The sequence below is a fragment of the Dipodomys spectabilis genome, unplaced genomic scaffold (assembly GCF_019054845.1).
Source record: "Dipodomys spectabilis isolate Male_0828 unplaced genomic scaffold, ASM1905484v1 ptg000006l, whole genome shotgun sequence".
NCBI lineage: Eukaryota > Metazoa > Chordata > Mammalia > Rodentia > Heteromyidae > Dipodomys > Dipodomys spectabilis.
In genome coordinates this window covers 20684990-20708520 of record NW_024870683.1, presented here as the reverse complement: position 1 = coordinate 20708520, position 23531 = coordinate 20684990, and the positions used below count along the sequence as shown (strand labels likewise).

The window sequence follows — 23531 nt, the reverse complement described above, 5'->3', positions numbered from 1 at the left end:
ACAGTGAGTGGACTTCATTTCTAAGAGGAATCTTCTGACTGAAGTCTCTGGCTCTTAAATCTTTCATCAGGATTGATTTCCCTAATATGAAAGTGGTGTTTCTTGGACATTGCTGCTATGAATTTCTAAATAAAAATATTCTTGAAAAAGGGGTAACAAGTTCAACAAGAAATGTACTTATTACCCCTGTGCTTATAATCCCTCTGTACACCACCTTGACAAAACAAAACAAACAAACCAAAACAAAAACAGCAAAAAAATCACTGAGCCAGGTGCTGGTGGCTCATACTTGTAATCCTAGCTATTCAGGAGGCTGAGATCTGAGGATCATTGTTTGAGCCAGTCTAAGCAAGAAAGTCTGAGAGACTCTTCCCACTAATAAACCACTCAGAAAAAGCTGGAAGTGGTGCTATGGCTCAAGTGGTAGAGTGCTAGCCTTAAGCCCAAAGAGGCTCAGAGATAGCACCCAGGCCCAGAGTTCAAGCCCTAGGACTGCCTCCCATCCTCCCCCCAATAAAAAGTTGCTGAACTCAGACTGTGTGCTGGTGGCTCATTTCTGTAATCTTAGATTCTCAGGAGGCTGAAATCTGAAAATCAAGATAAGCCAGGCAAACACGGTCAAGAATGTCCAAGAGACTCTTATTTTCAATTAACCACCAAAAATCTGGGAAGTAGAGCTGTGATAGAGTGCTGGCCTTGAACAAAATAGCCAAGCCGGAGCATGAGGCCCTGAGTTCAAACCCTAGTACTGGCATCCAGTATTAAGCTCATCCAGTGTTAATGCTTATCCTTGGCAAATGGTTTAATGAAAAGTTAATGTTTTGTGTATAGCATGTAAGCGGATTTCTCATTCTTTTCCCTTGCAGTAAAACAGATCATCAGTAATGTTTCAATATTTAATGAGACTTGCTTGAGATGGAAAAGCATGAAGACGGCCGATATAGAAGAAATGTACTTAGTAAGTTACTGAAAATTACTTTATTTGTAGCTGCTTGTCTTGTGTTGGGGTTTAAAGCATACCTGTGAGCCTAAAAATTATGAGGTGGTTGCCATTAGCACTAGAAGATTTATGGTGACAGAATCAGAAGTAAGAAACCAGCAATTTGTGCTGGGCAGGGCTTGAACTCAGGGAGTTACGCTTGCTAGGCAGATATGTTACCACTGATCCATGCCTCTAGCCAGTTAGGTGTGTGCCTAGACCCCATTCACCTATTTGGGCTTGCCATTGTAGCTGGAATGACAGATGCTGCCACCCTGCTCAGCTGCTTCTGCGGAAACAGAGTCTCTTCAACTTCTTTTCTCTGGGATTTGCTTGTAACTTTGGTCTTCCTGATATCAGCCGCCCAGATAGCTAGGCTGATAGACATGAGCCACCAGTGCCAGCCTTCCCAACTTCTACCAGCTCCACTGGGAATGTCCTAGTTCAGGTCTTGCTGAGTTCAGGTTTTTAAAGTTTTTGTTTTTTTTTTAGGAAAATGTTCTTTTTCCTTGCTCCCCAAGTATTCTCAACAGGCTTCCACAAGGAGTCTACAAAAATAAGGAGGAGCTAAGTGTCTTTGGTGCACTTTCATTAAAAAATATATTTATTATCTCCATAGTATAATCATACTAAAAATGTATGGCATCACAACTTTATTATTTGGTCACCACTGCAGTTTACTTTTTGAAGAAACTTTACATGAGAAAGAGGCCTAGGAAACCTGGAGAAGGTTTCAAGTCCATGATTCACTTTGTGTTTTTATGTTTCAGTTACACATCTGGGGCCAGAGATGGTACCAGGAGGAATTTGCCCAGGAAGTGATCTTTAATACCACCACCAGCAGCTCCACCCCTGCAGTATGCTTGGACCTGCATCCGGGTACCAACTACAGTATCAGCCTCCAGGCTTTGTCTTCAGAACTCCCGGTAGTCATCTCCCTGACAACCCAGATAGCAGGTAAATCCTGAATAACAGCGTTTGGCTGAGGAGTCACAGGGAGCTGTTGATTGGTGGGGAGAAAGAGCAACATTGTTGCTTTCAGCCATTGTTCAATGAACTTGAGAGAGACAGGAGGGAAGACGCAAATCAGAGGAAGGCCCTCAGGGGCTTGCAACTGTGTCTGGAATGTTTTATTTCTTAAACTGATGCTGGAGACAACATGGTAATTAAATCTAGGTAGCATATATATGTGCATTAATTTTTTTCTAGGTGCTTGAAACAGTTGAAATATTTCATACTTTAAGAAAAATATCAGATTTAAAAGATTTAAAAAAAAATCCAATTCTCTTTCTTGGTGCTCTATTCAATTGGTCTTCTGGTACAAATACATATGTTAATCTTGGGAGGAAATGCTGGTCAATCTCAGTATAGACCCCTAACAAATCCACTCTCCACCCAGTCTCCTCTGTTCTTTTCAAACCTATGAACTCTGCTCCTCCCACCCCCGCCAGTACTAAGAGTATTATATTCTTGTTTCACTGAGAAATTATAAGTAATCAAGTCAGGATTTACAACTGACATCTCCTAAGTCCCCTTGCATCTCCTCCCCCTCCTCCCCCTCCTCCTCCTCCTCCTCCTCCTCCTCCTCCTCCTCCTCCTCCTCCTCCTCCTTCTCCTCCTTCTCCTCCTCCTCCTCCCTCTCCTTTGTGCTGATCCCGGGGCTTGAACTCAGGGCCTAGGCACTGTGCCTGAGTTTTTCTGCTCAAGGCTAACACTCAACCTCTTGAGCCACAGCTCCACTTCTGGCTTTTTTGTGTGTTTTAATTGGAAATAAAAGTGTCAAGGGCATTGCTGCCCAGGCTGGCTTTGAACCACAGTTCTCAGATCTCAGCCTCCTGAGTAGCTAGGATTTCAGGCATGAGCCACCAAGTACTGGGTTGTCCTGCTACTTGTAAAGCTGTCATTCCTTCATCTTTGTACTGTATCCTGTTCTTGCCTAGTGAGCAGTTACTCCCTATACAGAATTATTCCCAGCATTGCCCGCCAAACATGCTGCGGAATCTTCCTTGTTAATGACTAGAGCTTGTGTTCCCCTCTGGCTGTGTTGCCTCTTTTTACATGAAAACTCCTTGAAAGAAATATGTACACCGTGGGCTCTCATTCACCTCCTATTTAACTCTTCCATTTAGGAGGAAGTATGTTATTGCTTTATGGAATGGTTCCATTCAACCTCCATCTTGTCAAATGTAATGGGAAACTGTTCTTATCTATGATTTTCTCTACAGCATTAACACTCTTCCTTCTCCAGATACCTTTACCTCTGTGTTGGCTCCTTCTGGTGGCACCTTTTCTGTGTGTGTGTGTGTGTGTGTGTGTGTATGCACATATGCACACTCAGGGCCTTTCACTCTCTCCTGGCTTTTTTCCTCTTATAAATGGCACTTTACCACATCACCCATGGCTCTACTTCTGGCTTTGTGCTGCTTGTTTATAGATAAGAGTCTCACAGACTTTTTTGTTGTTGTTGGCTAGCCTCAAGTCGCATTCCTCAGACTGAGTCCTCCTGAGTAGCTAAGATTACATGCGTGAGGGGCTGGGAAGTTGGCTCAGTGGTAGAGCGCTTGCCTTGCATGCCTGAGTCCCTGGGTTCGATTCCTCAGCACCACATAAGCAAAAAGAAAAAAGCGGGAAGTGGCGCTGTGACTCAAGTGGTAGAGCGCTAGCCTTGAGCTGAAGAGCTGAGGGACAGCGCCCAGGCCCAGAGTTCAGGCCCCATGACCACCCCCCACCCAAAAAAAAAAAAGATTACATGCGTGAGCCACCAGAGCCTGGCCTTTAGCCTTCTTTGAAGTTTCTCTATTTTTATCGATCTCTCTTCAGCCTTGTCTCTCCCACCTTTTCACTATCTAGACTTTTGGCGTAGGAGACCTCTGCTAATCTCAGAGCTTTAAGTATTTCCTTCAATCTCAGAGCTTTAAGTATTCCCTATATGCTGAGGATCTCCAAATGTGTATGTCTACTTCCAGTCTCTTCTCTGGACCCAACTCACATGTCCATCCATCTTCTACCATACCCTGCTGATCATAATAAGCAAATCAAAGATAATTTTTAATTTCTCACTCTCCCTTTCCCCCACATCTGTTTTCTACGTAGGCATCTATAACTGTTATTGGTATTCACCCAATTAACTGCTCAGGCCAAGAGAGTCAGTCCTGCTTCCATCCCATGCCTTAACTTATTTTACTTTTTAATTATCTTCAAATAGCCGTACAAAGGGGTTTCAATTTAACACGTCCATTTGTGTGTACAGTGCATCTGGATGGCTCTCCCCACCCCCTCCAATGTCATCCCCCCCTTCTCTTCATTCCCCAGTGCATTTTCCCCTCTGTACACTGAGTGTTAGGAGTGTATTCACCCGCCCTTCCTCTCCATTCATCCACTCACTTCCTATTCCCCATCGTCATTTTGTTAAAATGACTGTTAATTGTTCAGGGGGTCACACTATGGAAATTCACCTCTGGGTATGCCATCCTGCAGTCGGTGTGATCATGTCCATATGCATATGGACTAGTATGTGTTTTCATATATGTTTATTTTAGGTCTAGCTTCCACTGATATGCCCTTTTCTTGACTTCACATGGGTTGATTTTTTCCATTTTTCTACAAATGACACAATATTATTCTTTCTTATAGATGAATATAGTTCCGTTATGTATATTAGATATAGTATGTATATATACAATGTGATATATAACATCACATTTGTGATATTATACTATGCATTTGTAGGTTGTTGGTCATCTGGGCTATTTCTATAACAGCTTTTATGAATAGTGCTACAATGAACATGGGTGTGCAAGTAGCCTTATTTTGTCTTGATTTGTAATCTTTTGAATAAAGGCCTAGGAATGTTATCACTGGATCATCATTCTATTTTTAGCTTAGGTATTTTTGTGTGTGTGTTGGTACTGGATTATGAATTTAGGGTCTCGCACTTTCTCTTGGCTTTTTTATACAAGGCTGATACTCTACCATTTGAGCCATATTCACTTGAACTGGATCATTGGAAATAAGAGTCTTACAAATGTATCTGTCTAAACTGGCTTCAAACTGAGATTTTCAGATCTCAGCCTCCTGAGTAGCTAGGATAATAGGTTTGGCCCACTGGTGCCTGGCTCTGTTTTTAGCCTTTTGAGCAATTTCCACTCTGCTTTCCATAGTGCTGCACTAGTTTACATTGCCTCCAACATTTGCTGCTGTTCTTTATGGTGGTCATTCAACTGGTGTTTTGATTTGTATTTCCCTTATGGCCAGGGATGTAATCCACTAATAATTTCTGTTGGCTTGCTGACCAAAATATATTCTATGTTCAACCACTTGCTTGATCCAAGCAGTAGCAACTGCTTGATTGGACTTCTGTAGTAGGTGCTGCTGATCCTCCAGCTCCTCCTCCTCCTCCTCCTCCTCCTCTTCCTCCTCCTCCTCCTCCTCCTTTGTCTTTCCTGCTCCCCATCCTCCTTCTCCTCTTCCTCTTCCTCCTCCTTTTCCTCCCTTTCCTCCTCCTTCAACAAGGTCTTACTCAGCCTCCAGAGTAAGGGGATTACAGATGTGTGTCACCATGCCTGGCTTTCCAGAGCTATTTTCTACTCTTGCTTATCACCCAACTCCTTCAGACCTCAGTGTCAGTCTTCACTATAACTTTGAAAGGATAAGTCAGCAGCCAGAGTGTTCTTTTACAAATGAGTGTGAGGGGCTGCGAAGGTGGCTCAGTGGTAGAGCGCTTGCCTTGCATGCATGAGGCCCTGGGTTCAATTCCTCAGCACCACATAAGCAGAAAAAAAAGCCAGAAGTGGCGCTGTGGCTCAACTGGTAGAGCGCTAGCCTTGAGCTGAAGAGCTGAGGGACAGCGCCCAGGCCTGGAGTTCAGACCCATGACTGGACCCCCCAAAAAAATAAAATAAAATAAATTAATAAAAATGAGTGTGAGCTGAGCATGGTGGTACATACCTATAATCCTAGAACTTGACCATGATCCTCTTAATCGTTGCTTTTGGTGAACATTTCTTATTTCAATGAACATTTCATATTATTTGAGTTAGGAGTTGGAGGTTTCGTGGTGATGAGATACTTCTTTCTAGCTAATTTTAGAGGCTAAATAGACCTTAGTAGCTCAAGCTCACAGCTGTGCTCGTGACCACCAGGGGACACTGTTGAGTTGTTCAGGTTCATTGGTTAAGTTTTTTGAGTTCTGAAACTGAATTTTCCAACTTTATCTACTTTTGAGAATTTGCAACTCTTAAAAATTGGATGAAAATTCAAGTTAAGACTTTATTTAAAAACCTTTTTCCTTTTATGGAAGAGAAAGAAAAGAATGTCAAGTGTTGATATGAACAGATTCTCCTAAGCCTGATCTGGCTTTGTTTCGGTAAAATCCTTTGATTGTTGAATTTTACCAGAAATGTTAGGCTGAGGATTTGGTCCTGGAAAATGCAGCTGTTGATTTCCCAGAAGAAAAGTCATCAGCGGGATTCCCCTTCCTTTAAGCCAGATCTTACTGATGGGAACAGGATGAAGACGAGAGCTTTAAATACTCGCTGACCTCAGAGAGAAGAGAGAAAGTTCTAGGAGGCTGAGGGACAGAGGCAAATGTCCAGTGAGCTGGGAAGAGGGCTCTGAAGTGGGGGTGGGAAGATGGAGTCTATCATGGGTTTCTGGTTCGTGTCTTCCAGTGACTCATTGGATCGAATTCTTAAGAATAGGCTAATAGTTCACACCCCTCTTTAGAGCAAATGCAGAATAAACACACTTTCACTGTGCCTCTGTGTGTGTATTGTGTGCATGTGTGCATGCATGTGCCCTCATACATGCTAGTACAGGGGCTTAAATTTAGAGCCTGAGCACTGGCCCTTAGCTTTTCTGCTCAAGGCTGGCTATTCTATTACTTGGGAACACACCTTCACTCCCAGCTTTTTGCTGGTTAATTGGAGGTATGAGTTTCAGGGACTCTTGCTGTCCTGGTTGGCTTCGAGCTATGAGCCTTAGATCTCAGCTTCCTGAGTAGCTAAGATGGCAGGGGCCACTGGCTCCTGGCTAAGCTTCCATATGGATATGGATCATGAAGAGTCAGGACATTCACACCTTGGCTAACAGTTTAGATATTAGGCAGAATCTCTTTTGCATAGGGATAGTCAGAGAAGCAGAGAGGGATCAGTGTGGCAGTGTGTATGGGGGGCTGGGTGGGCGGGGTAGGGAGAAAGATACTGGTGAGGGAGGTAGACCACTTGCACTATACAACATGGTGTCTACTTGAGTTCTCGAGTTTCGGAACCAAGAATGCTGGAGGAAAAAGGGAAGGAAACACGGAAAGGAAATCCTTCCTTTCTGCAGAACTAGGCCTCATGCTTGCTTTAGTTTGCTTGCTCAGCTGGTGCTCTACCCCTGGAGTCATACCTCCAGGCTGGCTTTTTGCTAGTTATTTTGGAGATGGAGTCTTGACAACCTTTTTTAACCTGAGCTGGCTTTGAATCACAATTTTCTAAGTCTCAGCCTCCTGAGTAGCTAGGGTTACCAACGTGAGCCATCAGCACCTGGCTTGGAATTTGTTTTAATGGATGAGATGAAGCTAAACCTCCATGGTAATTGTCATTGCTTCTAGCACAGGGTTGAGATTGTTGATGTGTAGGACTGGTAAAGAAACTGCCTGCAGGTTCTGTTCCCGTGGCACACACCCAGGGAGAAAGGCCACTATTTTCCAGACCACATAGGATCATCCCTTGTCTTGGATCTGATGGAATTTAGATCAGGAAGGAGGCTCCATGGGAAATAGACCAGATCATCCCAGGACCACAACTTGGACAACAAGGAAAGCAGCCCTTTGGGAACAAAGCAAGCAGTCAAGAGGACTGATTACTTGGAACAAGTCTGCTCAGCTTGAGCCAAGGCAAAACCCAGTTTGAATCTCATGTTGATTGAATCAGCCAGATGCCAGTGGCACCTTGAAACCTCTGAGAAGCACACTAGCCTGGCAAAGGGCAGTAGTCCTGGAACAAGCTGAGAGTGGTGTAAACCTTCCTGCTTGTTTCCTAGTATTTCATCTTCTTCCAACCAAGTGAGCACTGTGTTTTGCTGTGACTGAGGGTTTGGAAGTTTAGTTTAGAGGAGCTTGAACTATTTGTCTTGGAGAAGAGCAGAGACATAATTTGAAAAGCACAAGAGTGACCAGTTAATCTCCCTCCAGGCGGAAAACAGGAAATGGGAGATAACAAAACAGTTATTTTACTGTTACAACAAAGCATCACAGATGAAAAATGTCATTAAGGCCCGAGGGCAAGAACTGTCCAGCAGACGCACATGTTCCGCGGTCTGGGCCTTTTCCTCTTTCTGCCTTCACCACTTGAAGGAGTGTAGCGGCCGCCTTCTTGGAATGTCTTTCTGGACTTTTCTTGAAAGTAGCAGAGACCTTTAGCAAATGCACTCCATGAGGTCTTGCCTGTCGTTGGGGTGTTCCAAGGGGCCTCCCAGGGTCCCTAGCAATCCCACAGCCTTGGGGAAAATGGGACCTGTGCCACCCTATGTGGGTGTTGTTGGAACCATCCTAGATTTCACACTTTTAACAGAGCTCTAGAGTTCCAGTTGTTTTGGCTTTCCTCTAGGCCACCGGCTGCCCTTATTTTTCTTGTATCGGGTCCCCTGACAGCCACATCCACTGCTATTTAAGAAATGGCACCATGTCTTCCCTGTAGCATTTGTACCCAGGACCTGGCTCAGGATTTCCAGCTGCCTTCCGGAAAGTTCTACAGATGCTTCAGCCTTACAGGTCTAGAAGTGGCCTGCTTCGGAACTTGCCTCCTGACTCAGTGAATGACATCATCACTGACCCAGTGATCAGCAGGGAAGCCCAAGCTCCTCTCTTCCTCATCTTCTCCCATGCCCTGTCATCATCACTCACCCAGTGACCAGAACAGAAACCCTCACTCTTTCCCTTCCTTGTTTCTACCACATCTTGTCACTCCTGCCCTCTCTCCTCCACTCGGCCATCACTGCCTTCAGCCCTCAGGCTCTTCTTACCCCGACTACCGGACAGCCTGTGGTTTTTCACCTTTTTCTAATTTACCCACTGTTCAGTTTCTTAAGTTATACATTTGTTAAAATAAATCTTTGAGTGGCCGCACCCTGGTGACCCGTGCCAGTTGGAGGATGGAGGTAGGAGGATCATGAGTTTGAAGGCCTATCTCAGAAACAAAATACAAGCAAAAGGGGGTTCCAATGGTAACAAGCTTGCCTGGTACATGTGAAGTCCTGGGTCCAATCCCTAGCACCAGTACTACAATAATAGGAATGAAAACCTAGTGGATCTTATCAGTTCACTCAAAGGTGATAAAAACCTGCTAGATCACTATGGTGGATGCACATGTTCAAGAAATACCACCATGAATGAGAAACGTGTACAGCAGAGAATGGATTCAGATCACGGCCTCACTACATGCAACTAACTAGTTCTCTGTGTGTCACGTTTCTCATGTATAAAATGAGATGTTTTTGTGTATATGCCAGTCCTGGGCCTTGTCTTTGAGCTTTTGTGCTCATGGCTTGTGCTCTACCATTTGAGCCACAACTCCACTTGTGGCTTTTTGGTGGTTAATTGGAGATAAGAATCTCATGAACTTTCCTGCCCAAGCTGGTTTCATACCTCAAGCCTCAGATCTCAGGTAGCTAGTATTACTGGTAAGCCACCAGCACCTAGCTAAAGTAACATTTTCAAAAGTATTAATCATACTTGTTCCACCTCTGAGTTTAAGAACATTAAAAAGATATATAAGAGCCAAGTGCCCTGGCAACTACTGAGTAGGTGGAGACGATCCCCATGTCAACAAACTGAGCATATAGTGCATGCCTATGGTCTTAGCTACACGAATGGCTGTGGGTGGGGCAGTTACAGTCCAAGGCTGATCCTAGATAAAACTTCAAGACCCTGTAAAAATTAAATTATGAGGAATATGTGGCTAAAGTGGTAGAACACCTGCCTAGCAAGTATAAGACCCTTGTACTACCATCAAACCCCAGTACCACCAAAATTAAGAGAGAGAGAAAAAAGAGAGAGAGAGAGAGAAGGGTGGGGGAGGGAGAGAGGAAAGGAGGGAGGGAGGGAAGGAAAAATACACACGAAAGTGAGATAGGATCCAAAGATAGTTTTATTGCAGGTGAAACAGGCTTGGGCCTGGGGCCCAAAAAAAAAAAATCTTTCTAAAACTTCCTCCTTGCCTCAGCTTTGCTCCCTACCTAAGGGAGAAGTTGAATCTATAGGGAAAATGTCAACCTGCTTTAGCTTTGCCTTGATTCAGGTTTCCTAAGCCATGGAAGGGAGCAGGTGCCACAGAACCTGTCCTGCATTCAGGCTGCCTATGCTTCACCAAAGAAAAACTCAAAACCAAAAGGATAGGAGCCCCTGGGACCAACGCCAGACACTGGCTCTCTCATAGATCACCCGGATAGAAGGACAGGTAGGAACTCTGATTACAGAGGAAGGAAAAGATGGGAAAGGAAAGATGTTCTTACCACTTCAGCCAGGTAGAAACCCTAAGAAGGAGAGAAAATAAATACTTTCCTACTACCTTCTGTTTGGTAGATTTGTTGGGGTGAGTATAATGTGAGGCATGTATGAGACATAGATAGTGTGTGTTGGTTACTGACTGACACACTGTTGCCACAGGCTGAGTGGCATCTGAGGCCTAAACTCTGTGAACGTAACCATCTGTAGATGTGAGAGCCCTGGCGCCAGCCAGCCACTAGAGATTCCTCTCAGTAAAAAGTCTACTTGGGAAATGTATCTGTGGAAGGGTAACCTCAGATCAGAGAAATGTGATTGTAAAGGATACAGAAGTCTGTCAGGTTGGTCTTCCCCATGTAGGAATCCACTGTCCATTGCATAGCAAGGCTGAGGACATTAGAAAAGAAAAGAGACTTATGTTTACTTCCCATTTGACGCTGACAGGGCTGCCCTATCAGTTTATTCTCTGGGAAGGGCTTCATGGTGGATGATATCTTTATGGAGGGCATGTGGAAGGGATCATATGGGTAGACAGGAAGGAGAGATGAGGTAGGCCAAGTTGTACTGTTTTTATGACCTTAACTTTTTTTTTTTTTTTGCCAGTCCTGGGACTTGAACTCAGGGCTTAGGCACCGTCCCTGAGCCTCTTGTGCTTAAGGCTAGCACTTTACCACTTGAGCCCCAGTGCCACTTCTGGCTTTTTCTGAGTAGTTTATTGGAGATAAGAGTGTCATGGACTTTTCTGCCCATGTTGGCTTTGAACCATGATCTTCAGATCTTAGCCTAGTGAGTAGCAAGGATTATAAGAGTGAGCCTCCACTAACTTCTCTTTGTCTCTGTCTCTGTCTCTCTCTCTCTTTGGGTGGGTCATGGGGCTCGAACTCTGGGCCTGCGCACTGTCCCTCAGCTCTTCTGCTCAAGGCTAGCACTTTACCACTGGAGCCACAGCGCCACTTCTGGTTTTCTGGTGTTTTTTTGGAGATAAGAGTCTCATGGACTTTTCTGCCCCAGCTGGCTTTGAACCACAATCCTCAGACCTCAGCCTCCTGAGTAGCTAGGATTATAGGTGTGAGCCACCAGCACCCGGCTAACTTCCTTCTTGAGACACATTAATCACTTCTGAGGGTATCATTCCCAATGACTTAATTACCTTCTCCTAAGCCCTGCCTTGTAATAGTCTACCACCTCTCATATCACACTGGGAACCAAGCCTTGAAAACATGAAATGAGGTGCACACCAAACCATTTGACTTGCTGAAGATGAACCTATTTACCACGCTGGCTTAAAGCCCACAGCATCCAACCATCATCATTTTCGAGGGAGGGGGGGTAAAGGTTAGATACAGAGAGGTTACAGTTATATAAGTCAGGTACATTTCTTTTTGAACCATATCATACCCCCCCTCATTTCTCCCAGGTTTTTCCCTCCCTCCCCCTTTCACCCACAAGTTGTGTAGTTCATTTCCAACAAAGTGTCTAGTAAGTGTCACTGCTGAATTAGTTCACCCTCTGTCCACCATTTCTGTACTTCCCTCCCCAAATCAGATAAACTTGCATACAAGACAAAAGGTACAGAAATAAAAAACAGCTTCAAACATGGGGGGGGGGGGCAGAAAAAAAGAACTTCAAGTAAAATAAAAAAAACCTCTTGTTTCCACTTTTTAGAGTTCATTTCACTAAGCATCATTTTATATGATCATATGCACATAGCTATTAAGCCCTTGATGATCACTTCTTTTTATCAAATGGTAAAATATATATAACATAAAATGTGTCAGTGTAATCCTTTTTAGGTATATAATTCATCAGTATTAGGAACACTCACAATATTGTGCAATTATCAAATTATCACCGCCATCTGTTTCCAAAAGAGTTTTTTTTTTTTTTTTTGCCAGTCATGGTGCCTGAACTCTGGGTCTGGGCGCTGCCCCTCAGCTCTTCAGCTCAAGGCTAGTGCTCTACCACTTGAGCCACAGCACCACTTCCAGCTTTTTCTGCTTATGGGTGCTGAGGAATCGAACCCAGGGCCTCTTGCATGCAAGGCAAGCACTCTATCACTAAGCCATCTTCCCAGCCCCTTCAAAACAGTTTATTTCAAGCCAGGGCTTGAATTCATAACCTTGTACCAAGTAGGTGGTAGTTCTACCACTTGATTAATGTCTTCAGTCCTATTTTTTCGCTGATTAGTGTTTTGAAGATGGAATCTTGCAGACTTTTCTGCCTAGGCTGGCTTAAATCATGACCCTTTAGATCTCAGCCTTTCTAACTAGAATTATAGGCATTAGCCACTGGCATTTAAAATCTCCCCACCCCTCTCCACCCTCTTTCTTGCTGGGACCGGGGCTTGAATTTAGGGCCAGCTTTGTGCTCTCATTCAGTTTTTTCATTCATAGCTGGTGCTGTACCAGTTGAAGCATGATTCGAGCTCTGGTTTTGTTTTTTGCTGGTTAATTGAAGATAATAGTCTTGAAATTTGGTCTGCTCAGGCTGATTCTAAACCTCAGTCTTCAAATCTCAGCCTCCTGAGTAGCTAATATTACAACATGCACCGCAACTGTCAGATAGTTCTTAATGGTGGAGTCATTCAGTGTTTGTATTTTTGTTTGACTATTTCATTTAGCATAATGTTTTCAAGGTTTATTTATGTCATAACTGTCATTTTTTTTAGATTAGAACTTAAATGGCCTCCATTGCTTGCTCGTGTGTGTATGTGTGTGTGTGTGTGTGTGTGTGTGTGTGTTGTCTTGATCAAACTCCTTTTTCTCTCTTCTTCTCAACACTTACAGAGCCTCCCCTTCCAGAAGTAGAGTTTTTCACAGTGCATGGAGGGTCTCTACCACGCCTCAGGCTGAGGAAAGCCAAGGAAGAAAATGGGCCCATCAGGTCAGTACCTATCTTTTTTCCAGTTACCTAGTAATCCGTGGGGAGTGTTTTGGATACTGGTTTGTGTGAGAAGATGTCCCTGGGGGTGGCTGCAGTTGAGTAGTGGAGACAATGCAACAAGGTCTCTGTTTTGTTTCCTGGGGCACTGACTAGACTTTTTTTTTTTTTACCTGGGTATGGGGCTTGGACACAGGGCCTGGGCACTGTCCCCAAGCTTTTTCATTCAAGGCTAGTGCTCTACCACTTTAAGTCGTAGCTCTACTTCTGGTTTTATGGTGACTAATGGGAAATAAGAGTCTTATAGACTTTCCTGCTCAGTCTGGCTTCAAACTGTGATCCTCAGATGTCAGCCTTCTGAGAAGGTAGGATTACAGGCATGAGCCACCAGTGCCTGGCCAATCTAGAACTTTTAATCCCAACAAATGAAGAGAGAAACATCTATGGGACCAGCATTTGGGCAGTTTAGCTCAGGAAATCAGATTCACCCCTTCAGCCATTGAAAGCATGGGTTGAGAACATCAGGCATTGTCCTTCATGTTCATAACTCATATACATGTTTTAGCATTGGTGGTGGGTCAGAAGCATCATTTTATTGTCTGAATACGTTTCACTCTATGTCAGGCTGACTTTGGTGTGTGTGTGTGTGTGTGTGTGTGTGTGTGTGTGTGTGTGTGTGTTTGTGTGTGTGTTGATTTCTGAAAAGGTCATTTGGATGATTCTTTTTATCCAGTCACCTATAAGGGTGAGACACTGTAGTTCATGACCACTGTTGGGACTGCAGATGGCATCAGAATGTTGGAGGGCGACATTGTGTTTGTTTTGGCTGTTTATTTGCAGAGTTCATGGGAGCATTAAACTCATAAATTGACACATTGAGTTGAAACTACTTTGTACAACTACTTGAAAATAACAGGAGCATAGAAACATTCTTTCCTCATCCTCCTTTTGTGTGTGTGTGTGTGTGTGTGTGTATGTGTGTGTGTGTCGGTTCTAGGACTTGAACTCAGGGCCTGGGTGCTTCCCCTGAGCTTTTCTGCTCAAGGCTAGCACTCAGTCGTTTGAGCCACAACTCCACTTCCAACTTTTTGCTTTTGATAGTTAATTGAAGGTAAGAGTCTCATAGACTTTACTATCCAGGCTGACTTCGAACCATGATCCTCAGAACCCAGCCTCCTGAGTAGCTCTGATTACAGGTGTGAGCCACTGGCGCATAGCAACAACCCCTTTTTTAGAGAGGAAGATGAAGGTTGGGCGGGAGAAAGCTGCAACTTGCTCACAGTACCAGGTCTAGGCGATGGCCTTGGGTGTGGCCTAACCTGCTTTTCCTTAGTCCTCTCTCTACCCTCAGTGTAATAGAGGTTAAAAAATAAACATGAGATATTATGAAATTAGGAAAAAGGAAGTTTAGGGGTACTATAAAACTTGGGCTTTCCCTGCTTTCATATTAGTTTAAGCTCGGGGTCTTTTCAGGGATGGACATTGCCAATCAGTTGCTTCTTGATTCCTGATCAGTTACTGGAAGGCCTTGAACTCTGTAGCCCCAAGGACAGATGCAGCGACATCACTGCCTGAGAGAATTTGCAAGAGCAAATGGCATACTTAAACCAAATAATGAGAAAAGCCAAGTGACAGTTTATCCTTGTGCCTGTGTGCTGGCCAGTGGCTCCAGAACAGGAAGTGGAGATGTGAGTCATGTAGGGAGGGGGGTGGGGTGAGAAAGAAAGCACAACTCTTTCCAGAATGGCCAGGTTCCAAGCCGTGCCAACTGCCTCCTTGACGTCACTGGGGCTTGTTACCAGCAGAGAGTGGGGGTGATTTTCTCAGCCTGTGCGCCCGTTTGAGCGGACACTAGCAGCTCTGCCATACCTGATTCTTTTCTGTGCCTTTTTTGAGGGCAGTGGATCAGGAGCCCAAAGGGAGCAGAGGCCTGGGGACTGAGTCTTCCTTTGTTATCCTTAGGCAGAGGATTTGGCCCCAGACTGGACTCCTTTGACGCTAGTATCTCCCACCCTTGCTAGGTGATAAGAGTCACCTGGCCTGCTTTATCATAGTACACATTCCCAACGCTACTCCTGGAGATTCTGACTCGGGAGGTCTAAAATGGGGTCTGGGAAGGTGTATACATTAAAGAGTTCAGGGGGAGCTGCTCCTGTCCTCTGCTCAATGCACAGAATCAAATGAGTGCAGGTGAGCCTTGAACATGCACGTCACCATCGCTGTCCACAAGGAAAGCTGAGCTTGAAGAGGTGCTTGTGGATAGCAGAGAGCTGTTAGATTTGCTTTCTCCCTGTGGTCAACATCCAGAGGAATGCCAGCTTTGGGTTGTAAATGTTCCCCATGGGTAGTGGAAGCCCAGGCGATATTTATAGCCTGCAGGTTTTCCTTTGTAGCTTTTGTGCTGGCTGAAAGTGAACCCAGGCTGTATAAACTGGGCTCTAAGGATACCTAGAATATTTGGAAACTTAGTAGATGGCTGGAGAGTTTCCAAAGGCAACATCTTCTGTGAGAGGGTTCCCTCTTCTTAACCCAGGAATTCATGAGCTTCTAGGAGGCAGGAGATGGGGCACTAGGGATTTGGAGCAGGAAGTGCAAATTTGTCTGGGAAAATAAAATTCTGTGACCTAATGAGTTTTGGAAATTACCCTAATCCTATTCGGTGCTGATGTAGGCTTTTTCTCCTTACTGAAAAGTTCAACTCAAGAAACACTACAGAGGGTTGATCTTCGCCACAGAAATGTGCAAGGACTTTGCAAGAATAGGAGAGTAAATCATTTAAACTTCTGCTGTCAAGTCAGCTAGAGACAGAGGATGTTCAAACATTTACTATAAGCAGGAGATAAGACCTGAATAGATGGCAAAGGAAAGGGAGGTGTGACTCATTCCCAGTACATTTTTATTCTTGTACTTCCTTTCATAGGCAGGGCATTCTATTTGGTTGAATAAATGATTTTTAAAAAACACACATGACAAAATGATACCAGATTGTGAGCGGGATTTCTAGGTCTAAATTTAGGGGATAGTTTCATAATGTTCCTATGTCATTTTACCTTTCTGGCTGTCTCAGGATCTTGTCAGCCTAGATCACCTCATGGTGACTTTGCACTCGAGGCTTCTCATTTATTTCATATGAACTTTGGTATCAGCCTGTGGACTGAAGGGAATGTCGATCACATGAGTTCCGTTTTAAGTTGCCACATGATTGTCTAGAAATGTTTTTCAGACTTAGCGCATTAACTGTTATAGACAGTTGGCCTTCATGTGACTGCTAAGCCCTCTCCACAGGCTCAGCTTTACTTGCCCATGGGGAAACTCACGGATTAGATCAACTGGATGACAGACACACAAGGAGGCCACGCAGCTAAAAGAGGCTGTGCTTAGCATCTGCCCACAGCTGGACCTTAGCTTTCTTACCCAGTATTATCTGGGATTAACACTTAAGCTAAATGTGGAATGCGGTGACTATTGGCGTTGTCTGGGTGGACAGATCACCTGGGCCAGGACTTCTTGCCCAGTCTATGTCCCCAGTGCCTTGAAAGTGTTCATCTCATTCTAGTTCTGTAAATCCAAATAAATGAATTCTCCAAGCAAGGGTATGAGAGGTAGGTTTGATAAAATGCACACCCGATCCTGGCAAACCAAGTTAATGAGCTCCCTCCCAATGTGTTTGCTTTCTTTGTGCTCTCAGCTCCTATCAGGTGGTAGTGCTTCCTTTGGGCCTCCAAAGCACATTTTCTTGTGATTCTGAAGGGGTGACCTCGTTCTTCAGCAATTCCTCTGATGCTGATGGATATGTGGCTGCAGAGCTCCTGGCCAAAGATGTCACAGATGATAGCCTGGAGGTATCCATTGGAGACAGGCTGTACTATGGGAATTATTATAATGCACCCTTGAAAATGGGGAATGATTACTGCATTATACTACGAATCACAAGTGAATGGAATAAGGTATAGTTCTCTCAAAGCTCTTGCAAACTCTGCATCTTGCTTTCCGCATGAAATATAAGTGTTTGAACATGTGTTTTCTGAGTATTTGAGATGAACACAGCCTGTAATAGCCACCAAAAATGTAGTGATGACTCTGCTTTGCCTTTATAAAGGATGGGCAGGCAAAACCCTTACAGATGCTTCAGTCTGAACTTCCTGGGGGACCTCCTTGGGTCTGCAGGGAGGATGGTCTGGTTTTAAGGAGACAGTTTCCTAATGTAGCCATGCCGTTTCCCTTTCCGGCTGGTCTGAGGATCTCAAGGCCAAGGATCCATGGTGATCTTACTTCATACCTGCATGCTGAAGCTGGAGGTGGAAGAGAGGCTAGATCTTGCTCTCCACGTCTCTCGCAGCCCTCCCAGGCTGCTGCCTCCCCTGCTGCTGCCAGAGAAGCCAGCAATGCCCCTTTCCCTGCTTAGGTCCCTTCCTTGGCTAAATATAGCCCTATTCCGCCTTCCCCTGTCCTCAGAAAGGCTGTGCTCTTCTAGGACTGATTCCTCTATGAGAAAGAAATGTTCATTAGATAGTAAATATAATGAGCTGGACACGAACCTGGCCCTTTATTCATTTTTTAATTGAATTGCTTGCTATTTTTTGTTGAGTATTAGGAATTTATATTTATTATGAGTAAGAATCCAGATTTTTTAAAATCTCATATTGTTCCTTTGTATGAGGCAAGAAAAATTTTCAAGTGTTTTCTTATGGAAGAGAACTTTTGACATACAAAAGCTTTTAATTTTGATGAAGTCCATTATGTCTATTGTTTTCTCCCAGCACCTGTGTCTCATCCAAGAAACCAACAAATTCAGTTTCATGAAATTTTTCCTCTGTGTTGTCTTCTAAATTCTGGGTTTTTTTTGGTTTTTTTTTTGTGCTGATCTTGAGGCTTGAACTCAGGGCACTTCTGGCTTTTTGGTAATTAATTGGAGTTAAGAATCTCACGGACTTTCTTGCCAGGGCTGGCTTTGAACCACAATTTCAGATCACAACCTCGTGAGTTCTAGGATTACAGGTGTGAGCCATGACAAGTTTTATGGTTTTAAGTTTTGCATGTATGTCTTTATATATTTAGAATTTATTTTGTGTATAATGTGAGGAAGGGATCCAACTTAATTTTTAATTTTTTTGCATGTAAACATGTCTTTCCAGCACCATTTGTTGAAGAGACTATCTTTTTTCCATCAACTACTCTTGTCATCTCTGTATCCTATTTTGTTTACTTATCTGTCTGTCTCTATGATAGCACCAATATTTTGATTAGCTTACTACTATATTTTGAAATTAGGAAGTATGAGTCTTCCACCTCCACCATGTCATTTTTCTATCTGTGTACTTTCCTAGTAAATAGCACTATTATGCCTACAATAGGCAACTAAGAAAACTAAGAATAATTCTCATTCCTCCCTCTTTCTCACCTTCTAGTTCAGTCAGTCATCAAACCATGCTAGTTCTAGTACCTTACTGCTAATTCAAATCATGATTCCTTTTCCTTTCTCGTCATCATTGCTCAACATTTGTCTTTTCTGAACGCTTATTTTTCCTAGCTTTTTTTCTTCTACCTATCTCGTTGCTGTACATGTGTGTGCATTATAAAATGCACATTGACAGACGCACTGGAGTTTAATGAGATTCCTCCTCTACTTGCCCCCTGTCAACTTCTCTGCTGTAGTACATTCAGTTCCTTAGTAACCACCTTGCTATTTGAGATGTCTTTGTTTTTCCAGTGTCTTGATATGCGTACTTTGCTGGTGATTCTTGCCAATTCCTCTATTTCCAATCTCTATACTTAGCCTCAAGGCAAAATTTACTTGCATGTAAAATGGTTATTTTAAGCTCTTCCCAGAATTTTTTTTTAGTTCAAATATGTTTTAAAAAATTTTTAGTGAAATAAAAAACGAGAATGCTGAAACTTGTCATTTGAAACAGAATCTCCTTAATGAGGCTACAGAGCTTCTTCTGCCCCTGAGAGAGACTGTATTGAATCTTATCAGTCAGTGATCCTGGCAGTCCTGTTTGAAAGATACTCATGACATGATGATGGGGAGAAGAGCAGGTGCTCCATTCAGTGGGTCTATATGCTTTTTTTTTCTGCTTTGGATTAGTATTTGTGCTTGTTCTCCTTGTTCTTAGATACATTTTGGTTACCCAATACCTTTTGGGTAACCAAAATGTATTGCTAAGCATCATGTATCATGCAGTTGGCTGAACTATTATTACATATCAGGACCACTTCTTTATACATCACCTCCATGGGGTCTCAGGATTCTTTTCCCAAGCAGTCAATGCTGGTCGCTCAGAGCTGGCAAGGAGAACAAAGCTCTTGCCATTCTGTTGTTTCCTCATGGGGGAGGACTTCCTGAGACCCATAGTGTACCTGTGCACCCTGTCACCTGCTTCAGCCCTGTGAGCATTGGTGAAATCTATAGAGCTAACAATAGGTAAAACACTTGCCTAGCGTGTTCGATCCCTAGTACATTAAAAAAAAAAATTATAGCACTTGAGTCTCACACTTGCGATCCTACCTACTCAGGAGGCTGAGTTCTGAGGAGCACAGCTTGAAGCTAGCCCAGGCAGGAAAGTTTGTGAAACTCTTATCTCCAATTAACCACCAAAAAATCAGAAGTGAAGCTGCTGGCTCAAGTGGTAGAGGGCTATCATTGAGCAAACAAAAAACCTGATGGTCAGTGCCCAGGTCCCAAGTTTAAGCCCCAGGACTGGCAGGTGTGCGCGCGCACGTGCATGCAAAAGCTAGATGGATCTTGAAAGATTCCCTACTTCAAATTAGAGTGTAAAGAAGCTGAGTTGTGGAGGGTTGTGGCCTCTGAGCCACACTGCATGCCACCAACTTACCTATGTTGCTGTGTTTTTCTTTATAGGTGAGAAGATATTCCTGTGCAGTTTGGGCTCAGGTGAAAGGTAAAACCATTTTCTTATGATCAGTTCTGTCCTTATTTGTCCTCTGTTTGAGCTGCAACATTAGGTTCATGCTGAGATCTCTTTTTAAAATTATCACTAGTGACAGAAAACCAGCTGATACTATCTTAAGCAATAGTAACAGCAAAAGGGATGGGAACTTAGAAATTATACCAGACCTCCAGGGCCTGGGACCTAGGACTCCACACTATCTGTCCCTTACCCCCTTTCTATTTGCCTCTTGGTAGTACTTGTCCTCATTTTTTTTTTCTTTCATTTGCTTCAACTCTGGGCCTGGGTGCTGCCTTTGAGCTTTTGTGCTCAAGGCTAGTACTCTACCACTGGAGTTACAGCTCCACTTCTGGCTTGTGGTTAATTGGAAATAAGAGTCTAATGGATTTTCCTGCCTATGCTGGCTTTGAACCACAATTCTCAGATATCAGCCTACTGAGTAGCTAGGATTACAGATGTGAACCACAGGTGTCTTTGCCCTCCTCCTGCCCCTCCCCCCCAGGCCATGTGGTGGGGAGAGATTGGCCACAGATGTCCCCGCTGAGTGACTTCACTGGGAACAGAAGGTTTTACAGTTTAGAGAAGGCATCTTTCCTATCCAGAGGCTGATTCCCTATGGATGTTAGATGGAGGACTACGATTGACCTACTTTAGATTTTATATTTGCTCCTATGGCTTGTTGGGGTCAGAGCAAGGTGATTAATAGCTTCATCAGAGTTGCATTGACACGAGATTGGAGGTGTGCTCAGGTAGTGGAGCCACCGATGAGCAAAAGCAAGCAACAAAGTTGCATTGACAGGGAACAAGATTCCATAACGAAAAGATTCACAGGAAAACTTGTTTGTACCATAAAACAAGAGCTATCACATTCTACTACTTTGTATAACGTGGCTGCATGGCAGGTGTACACACATATGGGCCGTCACATGTCCCACAGTGACATTTTTGTCGAGTGGTCTGCTTATATAGCAATGGTCCCATAAGAATGCATTGCCTATAGATGTCATGGCCATCTTAGCTTGTGTAAGCACATTCTATAATGCTTGCACAATGACAGCATGGCCCAGCGACACATCTCTACTATGTCTCCATTGTCAGGTGACTCCATTATCATATCAAGAAAAGTAACTGCCATTAATGAAATACTATCCCACATATTATAAAATTTTTTTTAAAAAAATACAAAATGAAACCTAGGGGAAGATAGTTCAAGGGGCTGGTTATCGCACCTAGCTCCAAGTCCTGGGAATGGTAAGTTCTTCTTGATCAGGTCCAGATGTGCCTTTTCTGATCTATTTAGGGATCCGTGACTAAATGAACAACTTGACTGTTCATAAACCACAGGGCAGGACATCAAAGGGAAAATAAGGACAACAATTGCTGTCAGGTAGCAAGGAGGAAGAGATGTAGTCATGTCTTGAGGGGGGGAGAAGGGCTCATAACAGTGGGCACCTCTTGCTGGCCAGGTGAGCAAACCTCTGCTCTGGCAACAGAACAGGGGACTCTTGCTCAGTCTGATGGCCTCAGTTCTGCTTGACTAGTATCCCTTCTTGTCCATTTCCTGTAAAGCTTTGCCTCCTTGCCCGGTGCTGTATGGCTTAAACCCTCTACTCAGCATGAGCAGACTTATCCAGGGGGAATGGCCTCTGAGACAGAGAAATCACAGTTTCTTGCCTTGCAGGCTGGGGACTTCCCTGGCAGCATATTTCTGTAAAACCAACAGGCACACAAGCCAGCCAGTAGTGTTGATTCCAGGAGTTTAGTTTGTAGCTGATACCAGAAATCCTGTCAAGTTTATGACCTTTTGAATCTGGATGTTTTCCTTATGGTTTATGCGTTCTCACAACAAGCTGAGGAATTCAGCCCTCAGCCCACAGTATCAGTTTAACCTCTTACATTCTGGGCTCAGCCTCAGAGCAGCGTAGAACAATGGGCTAGTGTGGTACGGAAGTGCTGGCAGCTGCTTGCAGGAAGTTTCCCAGGGATGGGACTTCACAGGGGAGATGTTATTCTCTCAGTAGACAGTTCTTGGCAGGAAATGTTTCATTCAGGGAGGCCTGGGGAATTAGATTCCCTCCATTTGTCTGTTTCTTCCCCAGCCTTATTTTCTATCTGTTCATTTCTACTCAAAGTTAACTTCAACAATAGTAGAAGACTTTTCAGTTGGGTAAAACAAATTACCTGACCAATAGCCATCTTGAATTGAGAACAGCCAGCCGTGTGTGTTGTGTTGTGTGTGTGTGTGTGTGTGTGTGTATGTGTGTGTGTGTGTGTGTGTGTGTGTGTTGTGACTCTTCACAGGTATCTGTTTCCTTTATTGAGAAGTTTAGTAGAGGACATGAAAAATAATCACTTGCTCCAACGTTTGAAAAAGTTTTCTGCCAATTGGTTTCTAAAGGTACTAGGGACAGGAAGAGAGTTCTCACAGGAAAAAAAAATGCTTTTATAGAAGAACTAAGATATGTTCGCTTCCAGACTTAGAAACAATAGCTTGCAGAATCCATTCCACTCAGCAGCTGTTTGTTATGATTGGAAAACAAACTGGGTAGAAATAAGCAGAGAGCTGGCTGGAGTCCTTCTGCTGTGGTAAGTTAATAGAAAGGGCTTTACTTTGAGAATGTGTGAGGGACTTTTTGTCAGTGCTCTTTTATCTTCCCTCAACTTGAGAGCCAGTAGTGAAAGAGAATTTGAGCCTTTGCATTAAAAGCACTAGAATGCTCTGGAAAGTAGTAAAAAAAAAAAAAAAAACATGCATGGTTACACAGAAATTCTATAGGCAATTCTAGTATACCTATGTATAAATTTGCTTGTGTGGGAGTTCAAGCCACAGTACTACAAAATTTGCGTTTGAACTTCATCTCTGTAAGTCTTTCCCTCCTCTTCCCTCTTCTCCCTCCCTCTTTCCTCTCCCCTCATTCACCTTCCTCCCTCCTTCTCCGCTTCTGTTCCCCCCTCCCCTCCCATTCCCTCCTGTCCTCTCCTCTCCTCCTCTCCTCTCTTCTCCTCTCTTCTTCTCCTGTTTTTTCTTTTTAGGCACTGCTGAGGTTTGCACTCTGAGCTTGCTCTTTCTAGATTCTACCACTTGAGCCAGTCCACCAACACTGGAAGTCATTTTCAAAAGAATATGGAGACTGCCACTTCAGAAAGTAATCAGGATAGATGTGAGGCCCAAATCTGTCCTGAAATTGTTCCAGTCTACTTGTACTAGGTCCCAGCTCCACGCTGGCCTTTGGAGTGACAAGTTATACTGTTTACCTTTTACACATTGCTCCCT

General features: G+C 43.7%; 1 protein-coding gene across 6 annotated transcripts in view; it reads left to right on the top strand.

The window, feature by feature from the left end:
• Susd1 (sushi domain containing 1) overlaps positions 1–23531 on the top strand; it is a 139922-nt gene that overhangs the window by 65297 nt on the left and 51094 nt on the right. For 4 of the 6 annotated variants that reach the window (XM_042696997.1, XM_042696978.1, XM_042696988.1 and 1 more), the window contains exons 9-13: positions 867–958; positions 1750–1936; positions 13253–13349; positions 17035–17293; positions 20209–20248. In XM_042696997.1, coding sequence (XP_042552931.1) covers positions 867–958; positions 1750–1936; positions 13253–13349; positions 17035–17293; positions 20209–20248 — 675 coding nt within the window. The remainder of the gene's footprint in view (positions 1–866; positions 959–1749; positions 1937–13252; positions 13350–17034; positions 17294–20208; positions 20249–23531) is intronic. The other 2 variants (XM_042696966.1, XM_042696967.1) reach the window with 1 other exon arrangement.